General features: G+C 41.5%; 1 protein-coding gene across 1 annotated transcript in view; it reads left to right on the top strand.

Moving 5' to 3' along the window:
* The first annotated feature begins 4866 nt into the window (after nt 1-4866).
* Nucleotides 4867-22303, top strand: part of LOC117481084 (anosmin-1) — a 38074-nt gene continuing 20637 nt past the window's right edge. The window contains exons 1-2 of the mRNA XM_034128599.1: nt 4867-5111; nt 10613-10660. Of these exons, the coding sequence (XP_033984490.1) occupies nt 4920-5111; nt 10613-10660 (240 nt within the window). The 5' untranslated portion in view covers nt 4867-4919. The remainder of the gene's footprint in view (nt 5112-10612; nt 10661-22303) is intronic.

Here is a 22303-nt window from a genome sequence, read left to right as displayed (position 1 = left end):
ATAACCATCTGGTAACGTTTCCCTATACCAAATGAGTTTATCAAACATGAATAAATCAAACCTCACTATGTAAGAGTTGTGTGTATGTTGTGTTAATCCGTCTGAAAGTGTATTTGAAAGCATGTGTTTTTATGACAGACACAGAAAAAGAGAGATTACATTGAGTTTCAAAATGTGTTCTTGTTTTCATCATTTCTGATAATTGTTTGCCTCAGACGAGAGAGCAAAATCCCCCTGATAAATTCCCCATTGGTGGGTATTAATGCTGGATCATCTCCTGGAAAAGTATTGTGAGAAAGAGAGAGGGATATGTGTCAAAGCACATGTCTGGACCTGAAATTTGTCTGTGGACACATTGCCATCTAGTGGTACAAAATGGTACACTCCCTGTTAAAAAGCATTGAGTTCATCTACATTTGTATAACATGTTTTTTGCCCTTATGCCGAGAACATGACTTGAAATCAGTGCTCCATGACTCCCTCCTCATGTCTCCTCTTTGTCTATTCATAAAAAATAAACACCAGCACACTTCGTAAAAGGCGCACTTATGATCATTCAGCCTGCTAACAACCACCAAGGGACACCCTGCTGTCAGTCAACCATCACTGTCTAAACTGAAACCAAAATGTAACTGAGTGGGTGGTTTATATGTGAATAACAGCTTGTACTGGACTATCATCCTCCACCATTGCACAACGCAGCATTGTTTTGGGTCATGGTAAAACAAGGAACATATTTCATGCAGGCATCTATTTAGAAGTCCTCCATGTGAAGTAGGTTTTTCCAACCTCATATACAAGATAAATATTTTCACAGGGATAGTTAAAAATTCCCGTGAACACACCAGGAGTGATTACACTTGAAAATATGAATAGACAAAAGAGTGGCTGTATAGCAGAAGTGCTTTTTATCAGTGAGACAGCCTATTTAGAGATATTTTCCAACAGCTATGTTTTATTAGTTTCAAGAAACAAGCATCCACTCAGGGTTCACCTGAAAGGATAGCTGTGCACAGAGTCACAGGATTAAAGGCGTTACTCAAGATAATAAAAGCAACATCAATTAATTGACCAATGAAAATGTATAGATTCTTACCCAAATGATGAAGCACACTGTAAATCAATATATACCCCCTCTCCTCTGCAAGATATGCTTACAACTAATGTACCTGCTTATATATCAATACTACATAAATGTCTGATGGTGAAATGGAATAATACATTCAAATGACCAATATTTGGGATAGACTGCTAGTGAAACCGTGTCTCGCTGTAACACGTTTAATGACTCAATAAATGGAACAAAAGAGAATCAATAATCAAAATGCATTTCGAAATATATTTTTATTGTGTGTGCCTGTCTGTGTGCTATACTTCACGAACAGCAATTACGTAACTTGGCATGTGATAAAAGATGTTTCAATTAACTGAGTATTGACTTGAGGTTGGCAGACTTCAGTGTTTCCTCCCCTTCCAGGTGGATGATACTGAAGATATCTTTTGACATGATGTCATTGTTGACATCATGTTTAGCAACATCATTGTTGCTCTTAGAGATAGACCTCATGTTTTTCATTTAGCGTTGGCTGCTGGTTTGCCTGAAGCCATTTTCCTTGTATTATCACTCTGGAAATTTGATTAAATCCTAGCCCGTACAGATTCAGCAATGATAATGTCAATTGTGGTGGAATTATAGACTCACAGCTTTGGTCGCCTAGGGACTTTACTCTTTCTGTTTCATGGGGTAAACCTGTTTTTTAGCAGGTGAGATAATGCAAACATAAAAAACATATGCAAATGTTATTAGAAGTAGAAGACAGATATGTTTTAGAACTATTAATTCACTTCCGGGTCATAAAACTTCAGTTATCCATGTTGAAATATGACCTTCATCTGCACTAATCTCCTTCTCTTTTATTAGCCGGTGTTCACCACAGAAGCAGGTAGTCTCTTCTGATCCGGGTGGCCTCTCTTCAAAGATGGGAACTCCGAGCCCACCTGCACCTTCAAGGATCAAAGATACTCAAGTGTTTGATCACCATACCCCATCTTTCTCAGGAGTATGCAGGCTGAAAAAAGATACTGGTGTGTAATCTTTTGAGATTCCTTTCTTCAGATCATGTGGTAGAAACCTATACATTTCTCTAGGTCTGTAGCTTGTCCCTCGCCACACCAGCATATCCATCGTTAAAAATACAAACTAAAGCGAGGGGAAAGAGGCTGCAGTGTATCAAAGGGAGCTATTGAGCAAAGAGAAACAAAACAAAACATCACCTCTTGGTTGGGACTGCACCTGGGGACATCGATCGGCTGTTTCTTTTATGATTTTAATAGTATTTTGTGAAAAGCGGCAAATTTGGCTTGTAAATTGGGGGGTGGGGATATGACTATAAAGATAGTTCTGAGTGTGAGATCAATAGATGACTGGTAATCATATTTTGAAGAAGTGTTAAGCCACTGGTTTGCGTTCAGATATAAGTTTGAGCAATATCTTCTAAACAAATCACATGAAGTCATAAAAGAGTGGGTGCAGCATTCAGAAAAAAAGAATCTGCATTAAAATGTATGCTTTGTTCTGAACATGTTGTATTGGATAACAAACCCATTTATGTACACACAGGTCTATTTACATTGGTAAACACATGTTGTCATGGTGACTCATTGTAAATATAGGTGTGAAATATTGTAGTGACGTGAGTAAGAGATGAAATCCAGTCAGACAAACATCCCTCTCTAGAAAGCTTTATAGTCTTGGGTTCACAGCTTTTCCCAGTCAATGAAAGCATGGCGTCGGAGGGGTACGTGTCCCACAGGCTGCAGGAGACATCAGGACCGCACACAGACAGTGTGTTTCCTTCACTGCACACTATAAAAAACCCCACCACACATGGCTGTAATAAGCCAACAAATTAAGCCATTATGCTGTTTTTAAGGTACACAGACATCCGTGTTTAAATATTTTAAGAGTAGCAAGGGATCTCTCCCTCCAAGTTACATTGTGTGTCTGAGACCACCAGGGAAATGATTGGACATCTATCTTATCATGTGAAAGCTGTGAGGTGATCTGTATGATAAATAGCCCTACTTTAGCAAAACTATGAGCAGTGCTCTCATTACAGCGGCCTGTTTACTGTCACTGAGGAGGGTGTTGAGTACTCACGAATGACATGGGGTATGTGTCTGATGTTTTTTTTTTTTAAATTTCACAATCTCCATTATAGAGCCAGTGTCTGCTGTTCAGGATGTGCTAATATGGGCATTTTACAGTTTCAGTACAGAGGCATGGGTCGAACTATTTGGCTCAATGCATAATTGGCCAACAGCAAGATGGCTACTTAAGCCAAATCTAATGATGGCGTGTAAGTGTGTGTTCACTCCCACTCTGCACAGAGTTTAAGAGCAACTCCTATAAAAGTTCATTATGTTGCTGCTGTAATGGGGTTCAGGGAAGTACTCCATGAGCTGACAAAAGCAGGGGTGTCTTGTAAACCCTCGAGGGAACTTTCTAATTAAATACTCACTCTTTAACACTAATAAATAGCAAAGGATTTCAAGCTTTTCCTACATGTCATATTTTCTCCATACCTCAGGCCAGAAGTTAGTAGTCCAGCTTGAGGAATTTAGTCAGGATGATTTTAATAGTTTTCCGAGTAGATTTGTTTTTCCAAGCTACTGTTAAACTGGGAAGTGAGAGCTAAAGGGAAAGGGCTTCCCTGCGATGTTGGCAAGCTTCAGTAATGCCATATGTGAGGGTTTGATACAGGAAACCTGGCTTCTCCACATTTCTGATGAGTTGTGTCATCGGTAGATGGCAGTAGGGCAAACCCTCCTGCTTAGCAGACAGGTGTGTATCTAGCTTCCCATTGTGCATGACGTGTGAATAAGTAGATGGAGCATTATTACCGTCACAAACCTTTAACTGCCAAAAAATGAATTTATTTATGAAATGAGAGAAGGATCAATGGAAATAAACAAAATTAATAAACAAATATTTTTAGCAAACTTTTTCTTTTTTTAATGTTCCTTTTTTAATGTTCCATAGTTATAATATCACATATTATTACTGAGGTCATTATTTACCTTTTAGTACTTTGGGAAGTCAACATTTGTATTACAGGAAAAGGGCACTTTACCAAGGTAACTCAATAAGTTCAGTTCTGGAGACGCTTTCCAAAGTTTGAATAAAATAACACCGATCAGGTGAGATTTAAATTGTAAATCAGAAAGTCTGCATTACAAACTTGAGACTTCTACTACTTCTATTTCTACTTCTACTTGAGTAGGCTACTGATGAGACACATTAAGATTCTAATTCCCCCATCTAAATTGATCTACAATAAAACATTGCAGCAGTACATAACAGAATGAGATTTCCCAACTATTAGATGGATAGATACATAGATACATTGGGTTTGAACAAAATAATAAACAATACACAATTAGCAGGTGTAAGTGACACTGGAAAAAAACACCATTAAAAAAACTGCATATTTGTAATGCAAATTGATTGTGAACTTTAAAAAAAAAAAAAGGTTATGGGTTGATTTTGTTCAGATAACATTTAATTATTAATTATTAAATAATTAACAAAATGATAACTTATTTGTATGTATACTGCTGTTAAGACCATTACCTATTACAAGTCATGATTTTAGACCTTGATTTCCATTATTTCTGCTTGCAGCCCCTCTCTGATCATGCTGTGAACACAGACCGTGCTCAGTGTGCAGGACTCTGCAGCAGCTACCTGCTTTAACGCTCCTCGTGTCTGTCAGTCACCGCAGCATCATCCAATCACAGGGCGCGTGAGCCCTTGACTCCTCCCCAGTGTATAATTGAAGTTTCTTTAGTTTCTCCGGCGGAGCCTGCACGCAGTATTGTCCGATCCGTGGAGGGATTAAATACACATCTGCGGGACCATGTTTTCTAGGAGCCTGAACGTGTGTCTGACCCTATGTTTGTGGATTACAGCGTTAATGAGCCCGGGAAGTGTGTCTGCGAGGAAGCAGGACGACTCTTTCTTCACTGGCAGTATTTACCGAGCAAGATGCGCCTCGAGATGCCTCAGTCTGCACATCACTCGCATCTCCGCTTTTTTCAAGCACTCCCAGGTACGAGCATGTGGTCACAGACCCTCAAACTTCTGGTGTTGGAAATTATGAATACACGCGCTGTTGTAGCAATTATTAAATGAATTAGAATGTGCTAGATTAATCCTTCCCACATAAGTCAAACCTGTTTCTCTTGAGCATATTATAAGCAGACAGGAGCAGGTCACTAATGGTGCTGAATTACTTTCTCACTTTTTCTGCCACTGACAAGGAAATTAAACCTTTTCTGACGACAAGTGTCAGCAACCTAAAAACACCAGCACATTTACGCATTTGCATGAAGCTTTGAGTTGCTTGTAAAGTTGCCACATGCAGTGAATATTTGGCCGTGTAGAGTGGGACGCTTTGAAATATATCTCATTAGCCCCACACATTGCGGTATTTCTGGGACTGAAGGGTGATGGAAGCCTATCAGTGGAGCCAGTTTCCATTCATTAGTTGCTAATTTTTGGAAAATGAGACACCCTTTTCTGCCAGTGCAAATGGGACTTAACTCCTCTGACTCTACAGTGTTACTTACTTGGTTGCCCATCTATTTATAAGGCATCTCATATGAGGAAAACACTGCCTTTTAATTCAAGTTCAGAGTGAGCATTTTACACGAGTGTCCCTAAGAAGCATGTTGTGGTGCAGAAGAAGCTCATCCAAATTAGCTGTATTCTTTGTATGATTTAGTATGGTGTCAGAAGTTGTTTTTCACCCTCCACTGGACACACTGTTCTCTCCCTGGACTCCCTAGAGAAAAGGACTGGTCACTGATCCTTCTCCCCTTTGCTCCTTTTCACCAGCTATCTATCTGGTGACCGCCTTTATACTCTCTTCATTTGCATTTGCAAGGCTTGTATTTCTCAAGGTGCATTAATGAAACAGTAATTGTCAGGGAACACTGTGGAGCAATTTGTCATTAGGTCTAATGAATCAACAGAGTGCATTGCTTGTTTCTTTGTCACCAATTAACTTAACTTTGAAAGCAATTATTGATCTGGTGTGGTAGTTCTCAAAGCATGTCTGTGAGACAGAGAGACCTACTGCAGTTAATTCTGGCAATTTTAGTAAGGGGGCAATGGGGCATATACACCGGGGGGTGAGGGATGAATACACTTTACTGCAATTAACATCCTGGTAGGACATAAAACAACAGTGCTGTGCATCCAAAGGACACAGATTGAAAACAGTGTTTCTTAATTCACTTGGCAAGTGTGGAGGGATTTGTTTTGAAAATAATCCAAGGGTATATTGCTGCTCTGGGTTGCAAAGTTTGGGAATTAAATTAGTCACCAGCTGACAGAGAAGTCAAATAACTGGTGGAAGTCTCGCCTCTAATGAACAGCTAATAGTCTATATAATTGACTGCAGAGCCTCTGAGTCTGAGGCAGCCTTTTTTCAGTGAGGAGAAAATGAGAGGGAGGTATTTGTCTAAAGAGAGGAGCATTTTTGTGGTTAGTGATAAGCAAGGTTGCTTGAGCAAGCTTTTAGGTCTAAGAATAGAAGGCAATTGTTGATAATCTGCAAGGACTGTCTTATATGCACTGTGTTCTCAACAGTCCTTTCATGTGAAAATGGGGGGGGTCTGGTCAGCTGCAAAAACATATGGCTCTCCTCCCCCCTGCCCTCTACCCCCTGGCCCTGCCAATAAATGCCAGCATCACACCTCATAGGCATGCAGAGGATACATGGAGCTACCGATGCCGCTCCTCCGAGGTCACCTTCCTGCTAAATGCTTGCGCCCAATTGTGCTAAATGTGATAAGCTCTAATGTACCGTTGCCATAACAATGCAGCATGCTCAGTCAGCACAACCTACAGGTGGATCTTCTTCCTCGGCCAGATCTTATTACAGCACCGGGCCGACAGCTCCACTCCAGTGATTGATACGACAGACCTCTTAATTCAACTCGGACATCCTTCAGGGGTCATTTAATACTCGATAGGAAAACCAAGACAAGCAACACTTTCCATTTTAATGGAAATGAAATGCCTGGGCTGTATGTCAAAGCTGTGACTTTCGCCTACCGTTCCTTCACATTTTACTGTATCAACTCAATATGTAGTAATCTATACGGACCACTACTTATTTTGGTCAGGGTACAAGAGACAAATTGCATTCTTAACACATTTTGCGGCTGGAATTTAAAACTCTGTTTTTCATTTCAGCTTTAATATGATCATTCTGTGAATACTGGAACGATACTTGGAGAATTTAGCACTTGCAGATGTTACGAACACCCATGTGTCTTTCCTTTTTATGTGGCTGAATCGGGGGCAAATCAGAGACTTTGTTTTAATCGTTGCAATTATGAATTAGTGTGAAATGGAAACGAGCATGGAGTTGCAGAGTTAGGAAACCCACTGGTCGTCCATTGGTTGACAGATTTATAGCAACTGTAGATTTATTGATGTATGTAATAGTGTTTCCAAATGTAGATTTATTGACATTTTACTCCACATTTGGAGAACTTGTCACCCCAGTACAATAGACAGAGGGGAACACCCAACCATAAATATTAGCCTCGGACACTTTAAAACATTAAGAGCGAGTGGGGAGCCCTGTGCAATAATGTATTCTGAAAGCATCAACCTTGTAGTGGATTATTTATGTGGGGACCTGTGAAGCCAAAAACAAGGTGTGTCCAGGTCTTGTTATTACATTCAAAGCAATAAAAACGTTTTAAATTCAGTCATTCATTTATAATGTGCTGCACAGTAAGGTATTATCATATAACTTAAAGGCTGTGTGTTTAACAGTAAGCAAATGGAAGAAACAACACAAGTAAAGTAGTTTTTCCGTGTCCCCTTATTTTGGCCTTTGATATTAAATAACCTGCGGTGGAATCAAACCTCAGCCAGTGCTTGTCTCATGTGTGGAGTTTTTCATTAGCGAAGACAGCGGATGAATAGAGGTCTATGTTGCTTGGCCTCACCTCTCTGTAAACGCTTTTAAACTCTGACAGTCATGTCTGTAAATCTCAGCCTCCACCTCTGCTACACCCTGAGCTACCTCATTTGACAAATAGCCTTCATTCCTAAGTAGGGACAACTTTACACCAGTGTTGCTTCAGATTTCTGAAACTCCCTTTAATGTTAACATTGGATGTACGCTGGACACATTAGCTCACTTTCAGAGATCCTGACAAATAATTCAGTTTAAGTGAATAATTGATGAGCCGAAAGACCACAGCCCTCACACCCACTCAAGTCTGAGCCTAAATCTTGAAGCCCTTTATTTTAGTGCTGCATATGTGCCCTTAAGGATCAGTTATTTTGGTGTTGCCTGAGGACCCCTGTGCTGTCAAAGGACACAGAGACACCAGGCTGTCCTTTGAAGTCCTGTCTCCTGTTGACTTAGCCAGGAGTGTACAAGGTCTCAAAGACCGACAGTATGTTCTAGTGTCAGACATAAAGGCAAGACTACATAGAATTCAAACACAAATCGTCAGTGTAATCGGAGATCCTTTTAATTCAAATCGGAGGCTCATAGGAAACAAAAGATTTCCATTTTCAAAAGGTGGAATGCTATCCTCAAAGATAAAAGGGGTTTTTGTCCATGTTCCCCCTCAGTTGTCTAGACAATACAACACGCCCCTGGCCACCTGCCCTGTCTTCTCAGTTGACAACAGCCATAATGTATCTCTGTGATAAATCCCCTGTTTACATGACTGCACCGGTGTCACTAACAAAGCGAGGAGTTCGCCTCTGCCACACTCGTATACCCCCGTCTGGTCTCCTCTCCTCGACCCTATCACACAGGAGGATATCTGGAAAGCATTCATTTATTGGAGTCCTTGACAGTCCTCAGCACTGCTTAATGTTCAAACTGCAGAGGAATGTCATGGTGAGTCAGAGGGATGAAGTTCTGACCTATAATTATTCCCCCGTTGGTCCCTGACATGGTGGGGTCAGGCCTGGACAGCTGGGGCAACATCCTGCTGAGCTTCTCTGCTATAGGGATGCTGTCACAGAGCAAAATTAGCTCCTCTGTGGACCGGGCCCTGTCGCCGCTGATAGATGGGCAAAGAAAGGTGTCAAAAACCGGATTGGTGATTTAGAACATGGTCTGGAGTTGTGACAATCTGAATAAATTATCCAGAGGAACTGGCTGCCAGTGTAAATGTCAAGGTCTTATTTACGGCGTGTCCCCGACAGGGCTGTTTGGCCATGTTTGATTGATAATTTTATATAAATGAGAAAAGTCCACAAGGATTTTAATCATGTATTTTCATTTTTTCATTATTTGTGTGTTCTATTAATCAGAAAAAGGAAGGAAAAATGTGCTGAGCACTCCTCAGCCAAGTTGACGCTCATTACTGCTTCATTTTGTATCCAAATTAAAACACAATTATTGGTCTCCTTAGCGCTCAGACTCATCAATTTTTCATCGTTATCTGCAGTTTTTTGTTGTTGAAGATATTCTCCCAAGACATGACCAAACAATCACAGATGCCTTTGAAGCCATTTGACCATTATCCTTGACACTAAAAGCAGAGCACTTACTGGTACTGGATGTCAAATTAAACCCTTTAATGATAAGTTCTCTCCTAAGGTCTCATGGGAAATTTCTTTTGGATTACATTGTGGGAAAAAGGCTTTGAACTTGACATTGAACTTAAACAGACTTTTTGCCTGCAGACCCTGAAAGTTTGGCTGTATCTGCCTGCCGCATTGCTTTCACACAGACGCGCAGGGAACAGCCAAAAGTGAAGCTCAGATTCAGGTCATCGACTACAATGGATTTAATTAAAGAAACTGCATTAGATTTTTATCATTTATTCCCAGGTGTAGAAAACAGATGATCTTAAATCTTATTTCAGTGTTTTTATAAAGTTGTTCCAAGTGTCACATATTTCTGATACACGTCACGTTCAAACACTTTGTCTCTTTCATGTTGACTTACTGGTCATTTATTCCGAAGCACTAGCCTTGCACTTGCCATCAAAGCTCAATTATGTTTGCAGAGGATGACAGCATAATTCCTCCCCCTAATGGCATTCAGGAAATGACCACTTGCACAAGCCATTTACCCCCACTGGTCCTTCGCTTGACAACTCCCCATATTTACACGTGGAGGATTTATAAATACGCTGCACTATTAGGACCAAATGTTTGCCTTGCTGAAGCGCAGAAGTTGGCACTTCCACGGCAATTAGAGGAAATTGGCAGTATCTGCAGTCTGCACAGGAGTGCTGACATCAGTTCTCGCCTCAGTGACCTTGGGTACGTATGTTGAGAGATCAAACAGAGTGTCAGAAGATCTGAGGTCACCGTGCTCTGCTGAAACTGGCCAGAGGTTTGCCCTGGCCCTGGTGACTGACCCCACTTCCCTGGCACTCTGTATGCAAAGCTGAGTCCTTGAAATGTGTCTAGCTTTAATGTGTTACTCAAAAAGGCCTTGACTTAAGGAAAGTGGTTTGAAGATATACTGCGATAGGAGAGTTACATCTGATGATTTGATCATTGTGGGTGTATTCCTCTGATGACTGATGACATTTTCTTTCTCTTTCACAGAATAACGGATCCTTGGTTTGGTGCCAGAATCACAAGCAGTGCTCCAAGGTACTGTGGTTTCCCTTCTTTCATGAATGAAACACATGCCAAGTACATGGCTATTTATCAGAGGGTAATGCCACATAAAGTGTGCGAGTCACGACATGACTAGTTTTGTCATGCCTGCAGGTATCAATCCGAGAGCTGTTGACATAGACTGCGATGAGAAAAAGGATTTTCTTTTCATCTAGTCCTTAATTCTGCTTTCACTGAAACTCATTTGCTATTGTAAACGGGAGACAATTAAATACAATTTAAATAAGATTTGGTAAGCTTAAACGGGTGTTGATTTATGAAAGCAAACCGTGATTGTTATTCCTTCTCGTCTCATTTGGAATTTCAGAAGGATGCTTTACACCGCACCTCCCGCAGGGCTTGTTTGTGTTTCGTGCCCTGTCCCAAAGAAGGTTGATACAAAGCTGGTGTTGACAGCTCCTCTGAAAAGATGGCGCTGACATATTCTATCAGACTCTCCCTGCGCTGTTGACAAGGCCCTCAGAGATGTGCCGTATAGACTGTAGTCAGAGAACACTATGGAGCTGAAATAAGGAGGATGATATGCTAGCAAAGGAGAAATGTGAACAATGCTCTGTGTAGCTGTCAGAGGCTCTCATCTCCTCACACACAGACCGTGAAACCAGGATTCATTGCGGTTTGCCCGTGAGGACTTAAAGTGAGATAGACAACACGTATACATAGCTTAGATAGAATACAGGAAGCATGTTATTGTGGGGGTGATGACATTTTAGATGTACTGCTTGTATGAATTTATAGTTTTCTCTCAAAAGTCCACCAAACGTGTACTAATAAAGAAATGCATGTTAAGAATTTGGGGCCAATCACATTATAACAGTGATGGTGATTAATTGGAAATTCAGGAAAAAGCTGACTTTATTCTCATGCTTATTTAACACGGTCTTGCATTTGGTGTACATATAAATCACAATCAGTGTCTAGTATCAGTTGCCTCACAAAATGACCCTTTGTGTTTGATTTTTAAATTTCTCTTTTGAATTTCAAATGGTTTCCTTGGCAATTTGCATTTGCCTGGGATACAGCAGTGCTATTGTTCCTTGTGCTTCCTACTACATCAGCAAGTGTATAGTGACTTCTCTTAACCAACTTCTCTTACCAACATTATCATATCACTCACTGTGTCCTAATCTGCGTGTAAATTGTAAGCTGTTGTTATATTGTGTTTCTTTTAATGATTACGTTTGACTATTGGGCTCAATGAGGGGATTTAAGCAACTTGAGGCAAAGCACAATCAACTTAAAGATAACGAGTGATAATAATTGGTCCTTTAATTGTATCCTTAACCTTCTGTGACAATTCAAAAATGAATGTAAAGGCATTTGAAAAGTCAAGCCTCTTTTGTTTTCACTAATACTGTGAAACTTGTTTCTTTCCTTTCCACTGTGATGGCCAACATTGGCTCTTGGCTCTAGTCATTCCCCAGTCGTTCGGGGTTTTATGTTTGAAGAAGGCTTTTGCTGGCTGTGAGTCCAAACACAGCATACTGTTTTCATAATCAACCAGCTTACATTGCTCAGACTCTGCAAATGTCCCAAAAACTCTTTAATGGACTTCTTGTTCTGCTTGCTCGAACAAGCATGTCAGTTAGCACTCCTTCATCCTACTGGTAGGCCGTAAATAAATGAGGCTCGATTGGATGTAAGCACTAAAAAATAATGACATGCTTGTGTTACTGCTATATAAATGTGGTGCTCGGCCACTCTTGAGATCGTTTCAAGGGCTCTCTGAATTTAATTAGTTTAATTGTACCCTAGCTTTAAGTTCAGCCATTCAACATGCAGGCCACGGCATGGTGCTGAAGTTTAATTTGCGGCCAGAAGTCAATATTGTGGAAGCAAACACCACCACACTTCACATCCACATCAATGGCTCGAGTGCACATTCAGGGTCTGTGTGTAGTGTGTCAAAACACTGAGCCATTGTCGCCACTTTAACAATTGTAGCAAATGGGCCCATGCTGTACAGTGGTTCCCTGTGAATAGCTCTACAGCCGCTGATTAGCCTCTTCACTTCATGAACAGCACACAGTCAAACAGAGAGACAAAGGCAGTGGCTCCCGGGGAGTGCGTTAGGGCAGAAGGCCTGTCCACCCAGAGCTCTGTTAAAGACCCTCACAGAGCTCCCCGCCTGTGAGGAAAATGCGGGGAAGGACTGCCTAATAATTCAGACAAAGATGCGATGACCTCGTCCATCTGCGTTTTAGGAAATCAAAGCCCCCCGCTTCCATTTGTGTAGACAAAGTCATCCCGGTCATCTCCTATGCAGTGTCCAGAGCCGGCCCCGCTCTCAGTGTCCCCATTGTCATGGTAATTAACCTGCATGCCCTCTCTCCAGAGCAAAGCGAAGTGGCATTTGGAGAGCCGGGGAGTCATTATCATGCCATAACACTGGAGAACAGACAGCAGGCATTTTCTGTGGGCTATTGTCATTTTGTCTGCCTACTGTTAGAGCTTCCCCACTAGAGAAGTTTGGACGTGTTCCCTGAAAGTTTTCAAAACTCCAGGGTGTTCTCTTTTTTTCTGCTGGTGCAAAGAAAATAGGTTTTGTGCGTGTGCATGGGAGAGTGTGCGGATGCGGCCAAGAAGCTTTCCACATTCAGAGCATGTCTGATGTTAGCAGGGTTTTTGCTTTTCCCCCATGGGTGTGATCCAGGCTCCAAATCAAATGCTAGGATTGACTTAAGGCAGCTAAAGGCCGGGCTACAACAAAGCGGTGCGCTTCATTACTCAAACTTCTCTCAGGGAAGGAAGACAGAAAGGACATGTGCATTATGCTCGGATAAGTTGGCCTTTGCTGAGCAATTGGAACGTGGCCACCAGTTATAATTCCTGAGGAAGAAAAGTGTCATATTTTTCTTGTAAACACACACGAACATCCTGAACCATTTTTTTTAAATCAGTTTTATTTTTCATCCTTTGAGACTGATCTCTCAATGAGTTATATAGAGTGGGGATTGCTGAGCAGAAGAGAATTAAAACACTGAACTGTGATAAAACATATTTTAGCACGGAGATGTTTACTTTGCCTTATATTTCTCTAAACCTGCCACATCCCTGCTCTTTATTTAAAAAGACTTTCGACAGGGAAAAGCTTTAGAAAGCATCATTGTCTGTCCTGCACGTCTTTCATAGACGTTTCACATTTCCCAGGTGGCTCTTTTGAGCGCTTTTTCCCCACAATCACACCCTGAGCTGTGCATACCAGAGCAAGAATAAGAAGTGTTTACTCTTTTGGAATACATGCACCCTCGTCTTCACATGTCGGAAGCTTTGGAGCCGTTTGCTTGAATAACAATCACTGGAATGCTACTATGTCTCATTCAAAAGTGTCTTTCTTGTCAAACCCCCGTCTCCCAAACCCCACATTTTCTCACGCCAAAATAAAGTGGTCAAACTTCCCATCAGTTGTTCTTTTTTCAGGGTCAGATGAACATATATAAAGAACTCAGAAGCGCCGCCTCATTCTTAAGTTTATATGAATCTTCATTAAAAACACAAACAACAGCGCATACTTTGTAGAACGGTCACTCTCACTTGAAGCTTTGCAAGTGTGTCAATGCGATTTACTAGTCTTTTGTGTGGTCATCTTTTCTTCGGCGGTAGGTAGTGTGTTTTTGAAAAGATGTAATAAATTAGGTGCTGGTTTGTAGGTTTACAGCTAGGCATGGCTGGAGTTGTTAGGTGCTTAGAAAGACTTCAAAGCACCTTTTGGTCGTGCTGAGGCCAGACGTTGGTCTCACCTCCTTGTGTTAGCCACATTACCAGCACCAACACCTCAAAGCAAGCTGGACCAGAAATCAATCTGTCAAGAGGGCAGTGTGTCTGGATGCCTGTCAGAGGAACTGCTAAGCAGAGGGAGGAATTTAAGAAACAGTCTATGCCAGTTTGACTTAATAGATGTTATAATTGCATATATATGTGAAAGATTTCTGCTGTGGAAATCCTGCTGTCGCTGTACTTTCTCTGAGGCCTTTTTTTGTTATGTTTTATCTCGTTTGAGGCAGTGTGAGTGTTAGTGTGTGTGGGTGGCGGAGGAGTGTGAAGCAGGGCTGGTCAGTCCCAGCAGGAAGGACCTGATCTGGACATGGTTGTTAAGTTTCATTGGCTAAAGGGGGGGTCGCTTCATTGGCTGCTATCTGTGGAGCTCATTATTCACATGGTGGGTGGCAGAGAATGAACCCCCACAGCAGAAAACCAAAGACGTGGCCACAGGAGAGGAGGCGAGGAGGCGAGGAGGCAGAGGTACTGCAGTTTGTATTTCCCCAGCAGTGAAAGCTCACATCTAAAGCCGCTCTCTGCTACACTGCCTGTTCAACATCTGAGTGATGAGCACTCCAGGAAATCCTCCATGAAGAATTACACTCGCTGTCTCATACCAACCTGTGTTTTTATTGATCCCGCAGAGCCTTTTCAAATAGTAGCCATTTATTTTCTGAGTTAATCAACCTCTCACAGATTTCTCCCTGTCAGACGGGATTTCATTCCCTTGAAGGATTAATGTAATCAAAGCTGCTGTGAAATCCTCTTTTTAAAAGTAATGACCAGTCACACTGTGACAATCTGCTGTCATCTAAGTGTTTTTTCTCTTACTGAGGATGTATTGGCTAAATATCGTAGATTACAATATAACTTTCATGTTGACTTCGCTGTCATTTAACTCCAAAGATCACATGTTTAGAGGTGCTACAGCAAGAAATTATCCGCAGCTATATTTCTGGTCTCTGTTAATATATCGTTACAGAACTAATCATGGCAATGGTCACATTGACGGAGAGAAGATTAAAATGTAAGAATCTTAAAGCTGATGTACTTAGTGGATGGGGGCTTATCAATTTATTCCAGCTCCAGTCAGATCTGCTGCGTCCTGCTGATAAATCCCATAGATTGTTTGTGACAGTTTCAGGACGATTAAAAACAAGAATGTGTGTCAAGAGATGCTGATCGACAGCTCTCTTTACCTTTACCCTGGACACGACTCCTTCAGCAGAGTGATTTTTACTTCAGATTTCCTGACGGATCAGCAATGGAAAAAACGCCTTCATTGGTTCTTTTGTTTGTTTTCAATTTATTTCCAAAAGTCTTCCCACCCAGGTTAACCCTCTTTTTGAACAGTCTTTGTTCTTAGCTTTTGAAATGCTCATAAAAGAGAAATCAATCATCACATCCGAGAAATAGAAAGCCTTATATCACTGTTGTTGGCCGGCACATTGTTTATCAGTCTGCGCTGGTCTGAGGGGCTGTTAGTGGAGGCTGGAGAGGGCAAGTGGGATTAGTGAATTTCAAGTGTTGCAGAGACCCAAATAAACAAATGGAGATAGTGGTGGAATGTGACTGCAGCAAGGGATTATAGGATGGCTTTACTCCCCTCAAAGGCGTGTTTTGTTTTACATGTTGTTGGCCTATATCGAGAGAAGTCTCAGTTCATTTGAGATGGGGAGGGGATTGAGACGGCTTGAGTGGTCACTGACATCCTTTCATGTTGTTTACTGTCTGCAATGACAGAATGGCTCTGGCAATGAGGAAGTGTTTTATCATATGATCGCATTTTCAACTCCACTCCTAGCATCTGTCATCATAACATTAGTCAGTGTGGTGGTGTGGGAGCAAATACAGTAAATCATGTGTTAGGGCAGATCTGACATGGGTTTTCTGAGAACTACGGAAAAGGGTTTGGCTTTCCCATGCCACGTCACCGAGAGGCCTCCTTTATCACCAATCTGACCCCACATGATGGATACTTCCTGTTGAGTCTAATTGTCATGAAATGTAAACTGAGCTCAGAGGTAGGTGATAACTGAAGCTCTGGTTACAGCCACTGTAAGTTTGACTCCTGCCACTGCGCCACATAACAACATAAGATGGCAAGAGAAGGAGCCCTCATAGAGGAGGGGTGCATCGGTCTGTGTGTGTGCATGGGGGGTGTCTGGGTAAAACTTCAGAGTCATTAAGTATTAAGTGAACTGCTATTGCATTCCACAGCAGACAAAGCACAATTCTGGCTAAGCTGTGTGGGCTTTTTTGCTCATAAATAAGGCAGGCACCTCTGATTGTGGGCTAAATGTATAATTCATGCACTGCCCCTCCTGCCCCTCCTCTTTTCCTTCTCACTTTCTGCCAAGCTATTCCTTTTCAGCTCTTTGTTGTCTGCACCCTCAACTGCATTTAAATTAATAATTAAAGTGATGCTCAGAGAATGTCTGCGACACCACCTACTAGGTTACTCACCGTCGCAGAGCCTAGTTTTGGGAAACAAAACAGAAAGTTGCGATCTGTGTACGTCTGAGCTCATCCCCAGTAGAGCTTGAATACTACAGTGTTGACTTGGTTGTAAATATGAAGGGATTTTGAAGCTGGAATCGTTCACAGCATATGACCGTCTCGGGGCTTTGAAACACTTGAAGATTTGGAAAATGTGTCATTAAAGTCAGTATCAATATTGGTGTGAATAGATTGGCATAGTTATAATACCTGATTCTTACATTACTTATGAATAAAAACAAATGTAGTCAGTGAGTTGCTGTTACCGGCATCCCTGCATAACTGTATTCAGGTTGGCACAGCGCAAAACGTGACTTAACAAGCAGATTTGCCCCTGACAAATTAACTTTCTTTATTTTAGGTGTTTGGATAGTGCAGGATCTGGCCAGTGGCAGCTTTATCCTGCATCCTTAGACCAGCTATGACAGAAGTGCTAAACAGATACAGAGTTGACATACACCCAATGCACCTAATGCCAGATTTCCATTCAATTTTGACACTTGCACCCTTAGGGAGACACTGGAGACGGCAACCAATTTGCTCCACACACATAGTAGAATGCCTGGCACCCCATACAGGCATCATGCAACTTTGTGGTCTTTTCTAGCTCTGAATACAGCAGAGACATTTGGGTTTCCTGTTAGTTTGCAGATGATTATGTAATTGAAGAATAGAAACCCCACAGCAACCACTGCGGTATAATTCTATCCTTGCACCCTCTGAAATATCCGACCAAAGCTTTTAATGAATATTCAAGACGCACTTTAATTGACACACACTGCTTTTCCTGTTAGTTAAAGTTGCACATAAAACATCAACATTGACTAGGAATCCTTCCAGCAGCCCTATTACATTTACTAAAGGAATACGTGGAATTAAGATAAGCAACCCAGCGGTCATTGGAAAATATTTAATTCATATGTATCAGCAGCCACGTGAGCTTGCTGCATATTGAGTTGCAGTCTCCCATCTCAAGTCAGCAAGGTTAATCTTTGTGATCCACCTGATCCACTCCACTGTCTGCTCAACACATGCTGATTTACAGCAGCCACGAAATTAAATACTCGATATCTCATGGACTTAACACACTATAAGGTCGCGCAAGGTTGAGGAAATGGCGTGTCTAGACTTCATAACAGCTCAGGACGGGGATATCTTCTTCCTGATTTACTCGCCATATTTTTACAGTCCTTTGGAACTTAATGGCACGTAAGAGACGTATTGAAAAGCCTTTCTAGCTTATGATTTCACAGTCAGTCAGATCACAGCTCCAGCACTTGATGAAATATGTTTCAGTCTGCTTAACCTATAATCATAGTCTCCATGGGCATCATCTGAAAAGCAACTACATTTAGAGATTTTAGGCATGCTTTCAAAAAAGACCACTTTTAAATGGATAGAAGCTGACTTTGAAATCTAAAAGATAGCTTGAAAAGGGCCTGTGCCATGAATGAGAATACAGGAGAAAGCATAAAAACGATTGAGATAATGCTCCTCTTTATGGCTTCCCACTTAACGAGGATGTGAAAAGGACCAAATGTCAGACAGATAAAGAGCGAGGAGTCATGTACATTATAATTCCAATGTTGAACGTCTTAATCCTTCATAAGTTCTAATAGGCAGGCAAATTGTTTACCTTCTATGTTCCATTTTCTATCTCGTCTGTGAACATCTTTATTTCATTCTGTATTTGATAAATACACAAGTGCAGTATAAAAAGAGACTTTGCCATAAAGGTTCGGTGCTGTTCAAGGCTAACTGTAAAAGCAGCTCTTATCCAGACATGCAGTGCATTCTGCATAGACAGCGTTAGGTAAATGGCACTTCAAAAGGGCATGAAATTCTCCCAGCCATCCTCAGTAAAAGGTTCTTTGAAACCATTTCAAAGGCATGTTGGTATGGTAAACTCAGAACCAGACTCCAAAATGTCTCTACATTATCAGCAGACTCTGATATGTGTTTGCTGTTGTCTTGCAACATACATAAACCACATGCGTCAGTGACATCTCCTGTATTGTGAAGTTGGCTATTGGCACACAGAAAATGAGGATTGAAAAAAATTGGAGGCAACTCAAACATGGCCCAATAACATTTCTGGCAAGTGAAAGTGCATTAGTCATGTGAACGATATATCACATGATAAAAAGCTCATTCTCTGACCGTGCTGCAACGTGTGGCTGGTGTTTTTAAATGTATCTACTTCATAAAGAGTTTTGGAAAACATCCATTTTCTGAGCAGGATCTCGCTGGCTTAGTGCAGATGGAAGGCCAAAACAGAGAGAAAAGATTAGTTTAAAAATGTATCTGGATTAGAGCGGACGTGGTCTACGGTAGGGCCACACCAAGTGAGAGGGAGAGGGAATGAAAGGCAGATAAGAAAAGAGCCGAGAAGAAACTGGGGAATTCATGATAGAGACGGCGGCCAAATAAAAGTGAAATAGAGTGAGAAGTGAGTGAATATGTGGAGTAAGTGCCTGTTTCAATAGAGGGGAGAGCAGAACCCAGACGATTCGCTTCTGGACGGGTCGATAGATATGAGCAGAGGGCTGAGGGCTGCTGGAATAATTGAGTCTGGTCCCTGGGAGTGTGAAAAGCGCCGGGGCAGCAGAAAATAGCCATAACTCAATGAGATTGGAGGTGAGATTTACAATGTGTGTGATCAACAACAGAGATTCCTCCATATCTGAGTCTCCCAGAGAAGAAGACAGCTGCTCCGTCCCGAGGGGCTGCAAAGGCACCTTGTAAATATCTGTTTACACCATTCGAGCTTCACACCGACCACCAGTGCTGGAAACATTAAGTTTAGCTCGGTAACACACAGAGATAAGGGAAGTCCATATTTTAGATTCAGGGAACGCACAGGAACCCACATGTACTGGTGCGTGGTTTAGCGTGTGCTATGTCTTATTTACAAAATAGGCACAGTCATAGCTCTCTCACTCATCGCCCTATGAGTGTACAAATATGCTCTGGCGAAATTGCTAAATGTCATCTCCATCAGTATGAATTATTACCCATATTTGTTTTGTATACACTGTGTATTGTTAAGCCGGGGGCAATCTCGACTGTTGGCAGTTCATGCTTCATTAACTAAAACAAAACACTTGCGTGACATTTTCCATATGCACTTTTTCATAGTTTATGTTATTTCAGTCACTCACTTAAGGCTGTACGCATTTTTATGATGGGTGGAGATAACCATGCTCCAATGACGAAGAAAGGCACTTCTATGCACAAGAACCGACCCCCCCAATCTTTCTCACTTCCCTCTCCTCCCCCATTACCCCCCCTTTCACTCCCTCCACCTCCCCTCCGCCTCGTCCCAGCCATGACAAAGTGAAGATGGGCTGTGGCATTGGCTGCCATTCAGCCTGACTCTCTCATCGGCCCCACAGAATGCCTTTCAGGGTCCCCCAGAGTAACAACTGCTGCGTTTTATTACAGCGTGAAATGGGGAGTGAAAGAGCGCTATGGATGTTCCTACTTAACCATGCAGAATGTGTCACTGTTGGATGGGAATATAAGAGGACAAAGGGGAAATCAGCCGCTCAAATGCTTTTGTTAGGACTAACAGCGCAAGTCCATAGAAACAAGCCCATGCCCTTGTTTACATCCCAGAGTAAATTTGTGTCTTTTTAGGTGAAATTTGTCCAGAAATATGTTAACATCACATTGGATGATTACATGCATTCCTTACGCTACTCAAACAGATGGTAGCTGTGTTGCCAGCTGGAGAGATTTGCTTCAGGGAGACCCAGACGTTGGCATCCATACCCAGCAGATACACTTTGTCCAGCTCAATTATGTCTCCTACTCCAACTCCATGGAGTGTTTTTCAAGATTAGATCTCAGAAGTCAAACACTAGCATAGCTATCAATGGGGTATCTGTGTAGATCACATGTGTCAAACTCAAGACCCGGGGGCCCTTGGTGGATTTAATTTCGGCCCGCAGGATAATTTCTAATTACTATTAAATCTGGCCCGCCGGTATATTGCACGCTCACCTTCACTCAAACCTGAGGATTTCCTCCGCTCAGAGCCTGACCCCAAACATTGATGAACTTGCATCCAAGATGAGATGCCAAGTATCTGGCTTGAACTAGCATCACAGAGCAGCAAACTGAGTTTCAAAGTTTCCTTCTGCACTTTTTTTCTTGTGACAACAGGGCATGTTTGGTTTTTTCTTTGAGGGAAATTGTTTTTTTAAAGCTGTTGTTGGCCTGTGGAAAAATGTAATCGTAAGAAATTACTCCGGAAAATCTGCAGATAGAGCCATAAGAAATGAATGCAACTGATTATTTAATGTTTAATGTTGTTTTTATAGGCAATAATTTAAGCTTTGTTAGTTCTAGGTTTAATATGTGCAATAAGTTCATTTCAATAAGTTTTGCAATAAACATTGAACCAGTCCGGCCCTCGACTAGTACCCATTGTTTTATTTTGGCCCACTGTGTATTTGAGTTTGACACCCCTGGTGTAGATGTTTGAAAGGCTCCAAGCTTCTAGACTCAGTATTACTGACTGCTGGACCACAGATATGAGATCTCATTAATAGAAAAGTGTCAGTTTCATGTGCCATTCATACATACATAAAGCTTTAAATTAGGTTTGGAAGTGATAAAACATATTGGTTTGTTGCAATTTAGCGGTATTGCTATTTTCAATTTCAACATGTAAAAACAGGAGTGAAGTTTTCAGTGCTAAAAGGGTGTGTATTTGTATGTGATCAGGTGAAGGTAGTTCCCCCCATCAAAAAAAATTGCACAAAATCTTTGATGGCACTCTCCCAAGCATGCTTTTGGCGGCATCAGTTCTATGGTTTGAGATGGAGCACCAAACTGTGTAAATAGGATTCAGGCATTTGATTGATGAGAGCACCTTTGTAATTATATACAGCCGTCCTATTTGCTTTGGCAAGACATCTGTCGTCGGCCCTCCTCTTCCCTCCTTAAATGTCAGGTTGTGGGTGTGGCTGGGTAGGATTGCTGACAGATTGTCAGTTTTCAGCACACCTGCAAGGAGCTCTCAGTGCCTCGACACAAATGCTTATCTTTTTATAAGAGTACCATTTCCGATTCATCCACTCATTCAGCAAAAATAACTGTCCTGCCATAATAGTATCATTTTCTTTGTATATAACTTTCTCTCAGAATTCAGCATTTACTATTCCCTCAAAGAGTTAAAAGGAAAAAACTGGAACTCTTAGGGTGAGATATAACACTAAACACACAGCCAGCTTTCTGATAAGTGTTGCAAAATCCTTGGTACGCAATGTGCTGTTAATTCATGCTTCTTGGCACGCAAGCCCGAGCATCTCGAAGTAACGATGATTCTATTTTCACTTGTATAGTTGTGAT

This window comes from Trematomus bernacchii, unplaced genomic scaffold (assembly GCF_902827165.1).
Source record: "Trematomus bernacchii unplaced genomic scaffold, fTreBer1.1, whole genome shotgun sequence".
Lineage (NCBI taxonomy): Eukaryota > Metazoa > Chordata > Actinopteri > Perciformes > Nototheniidae > Trematomus > Trematomus bernacchii.
This window is presented reverse-complemented; position numbering and strand designations above follow the sequence as displayed.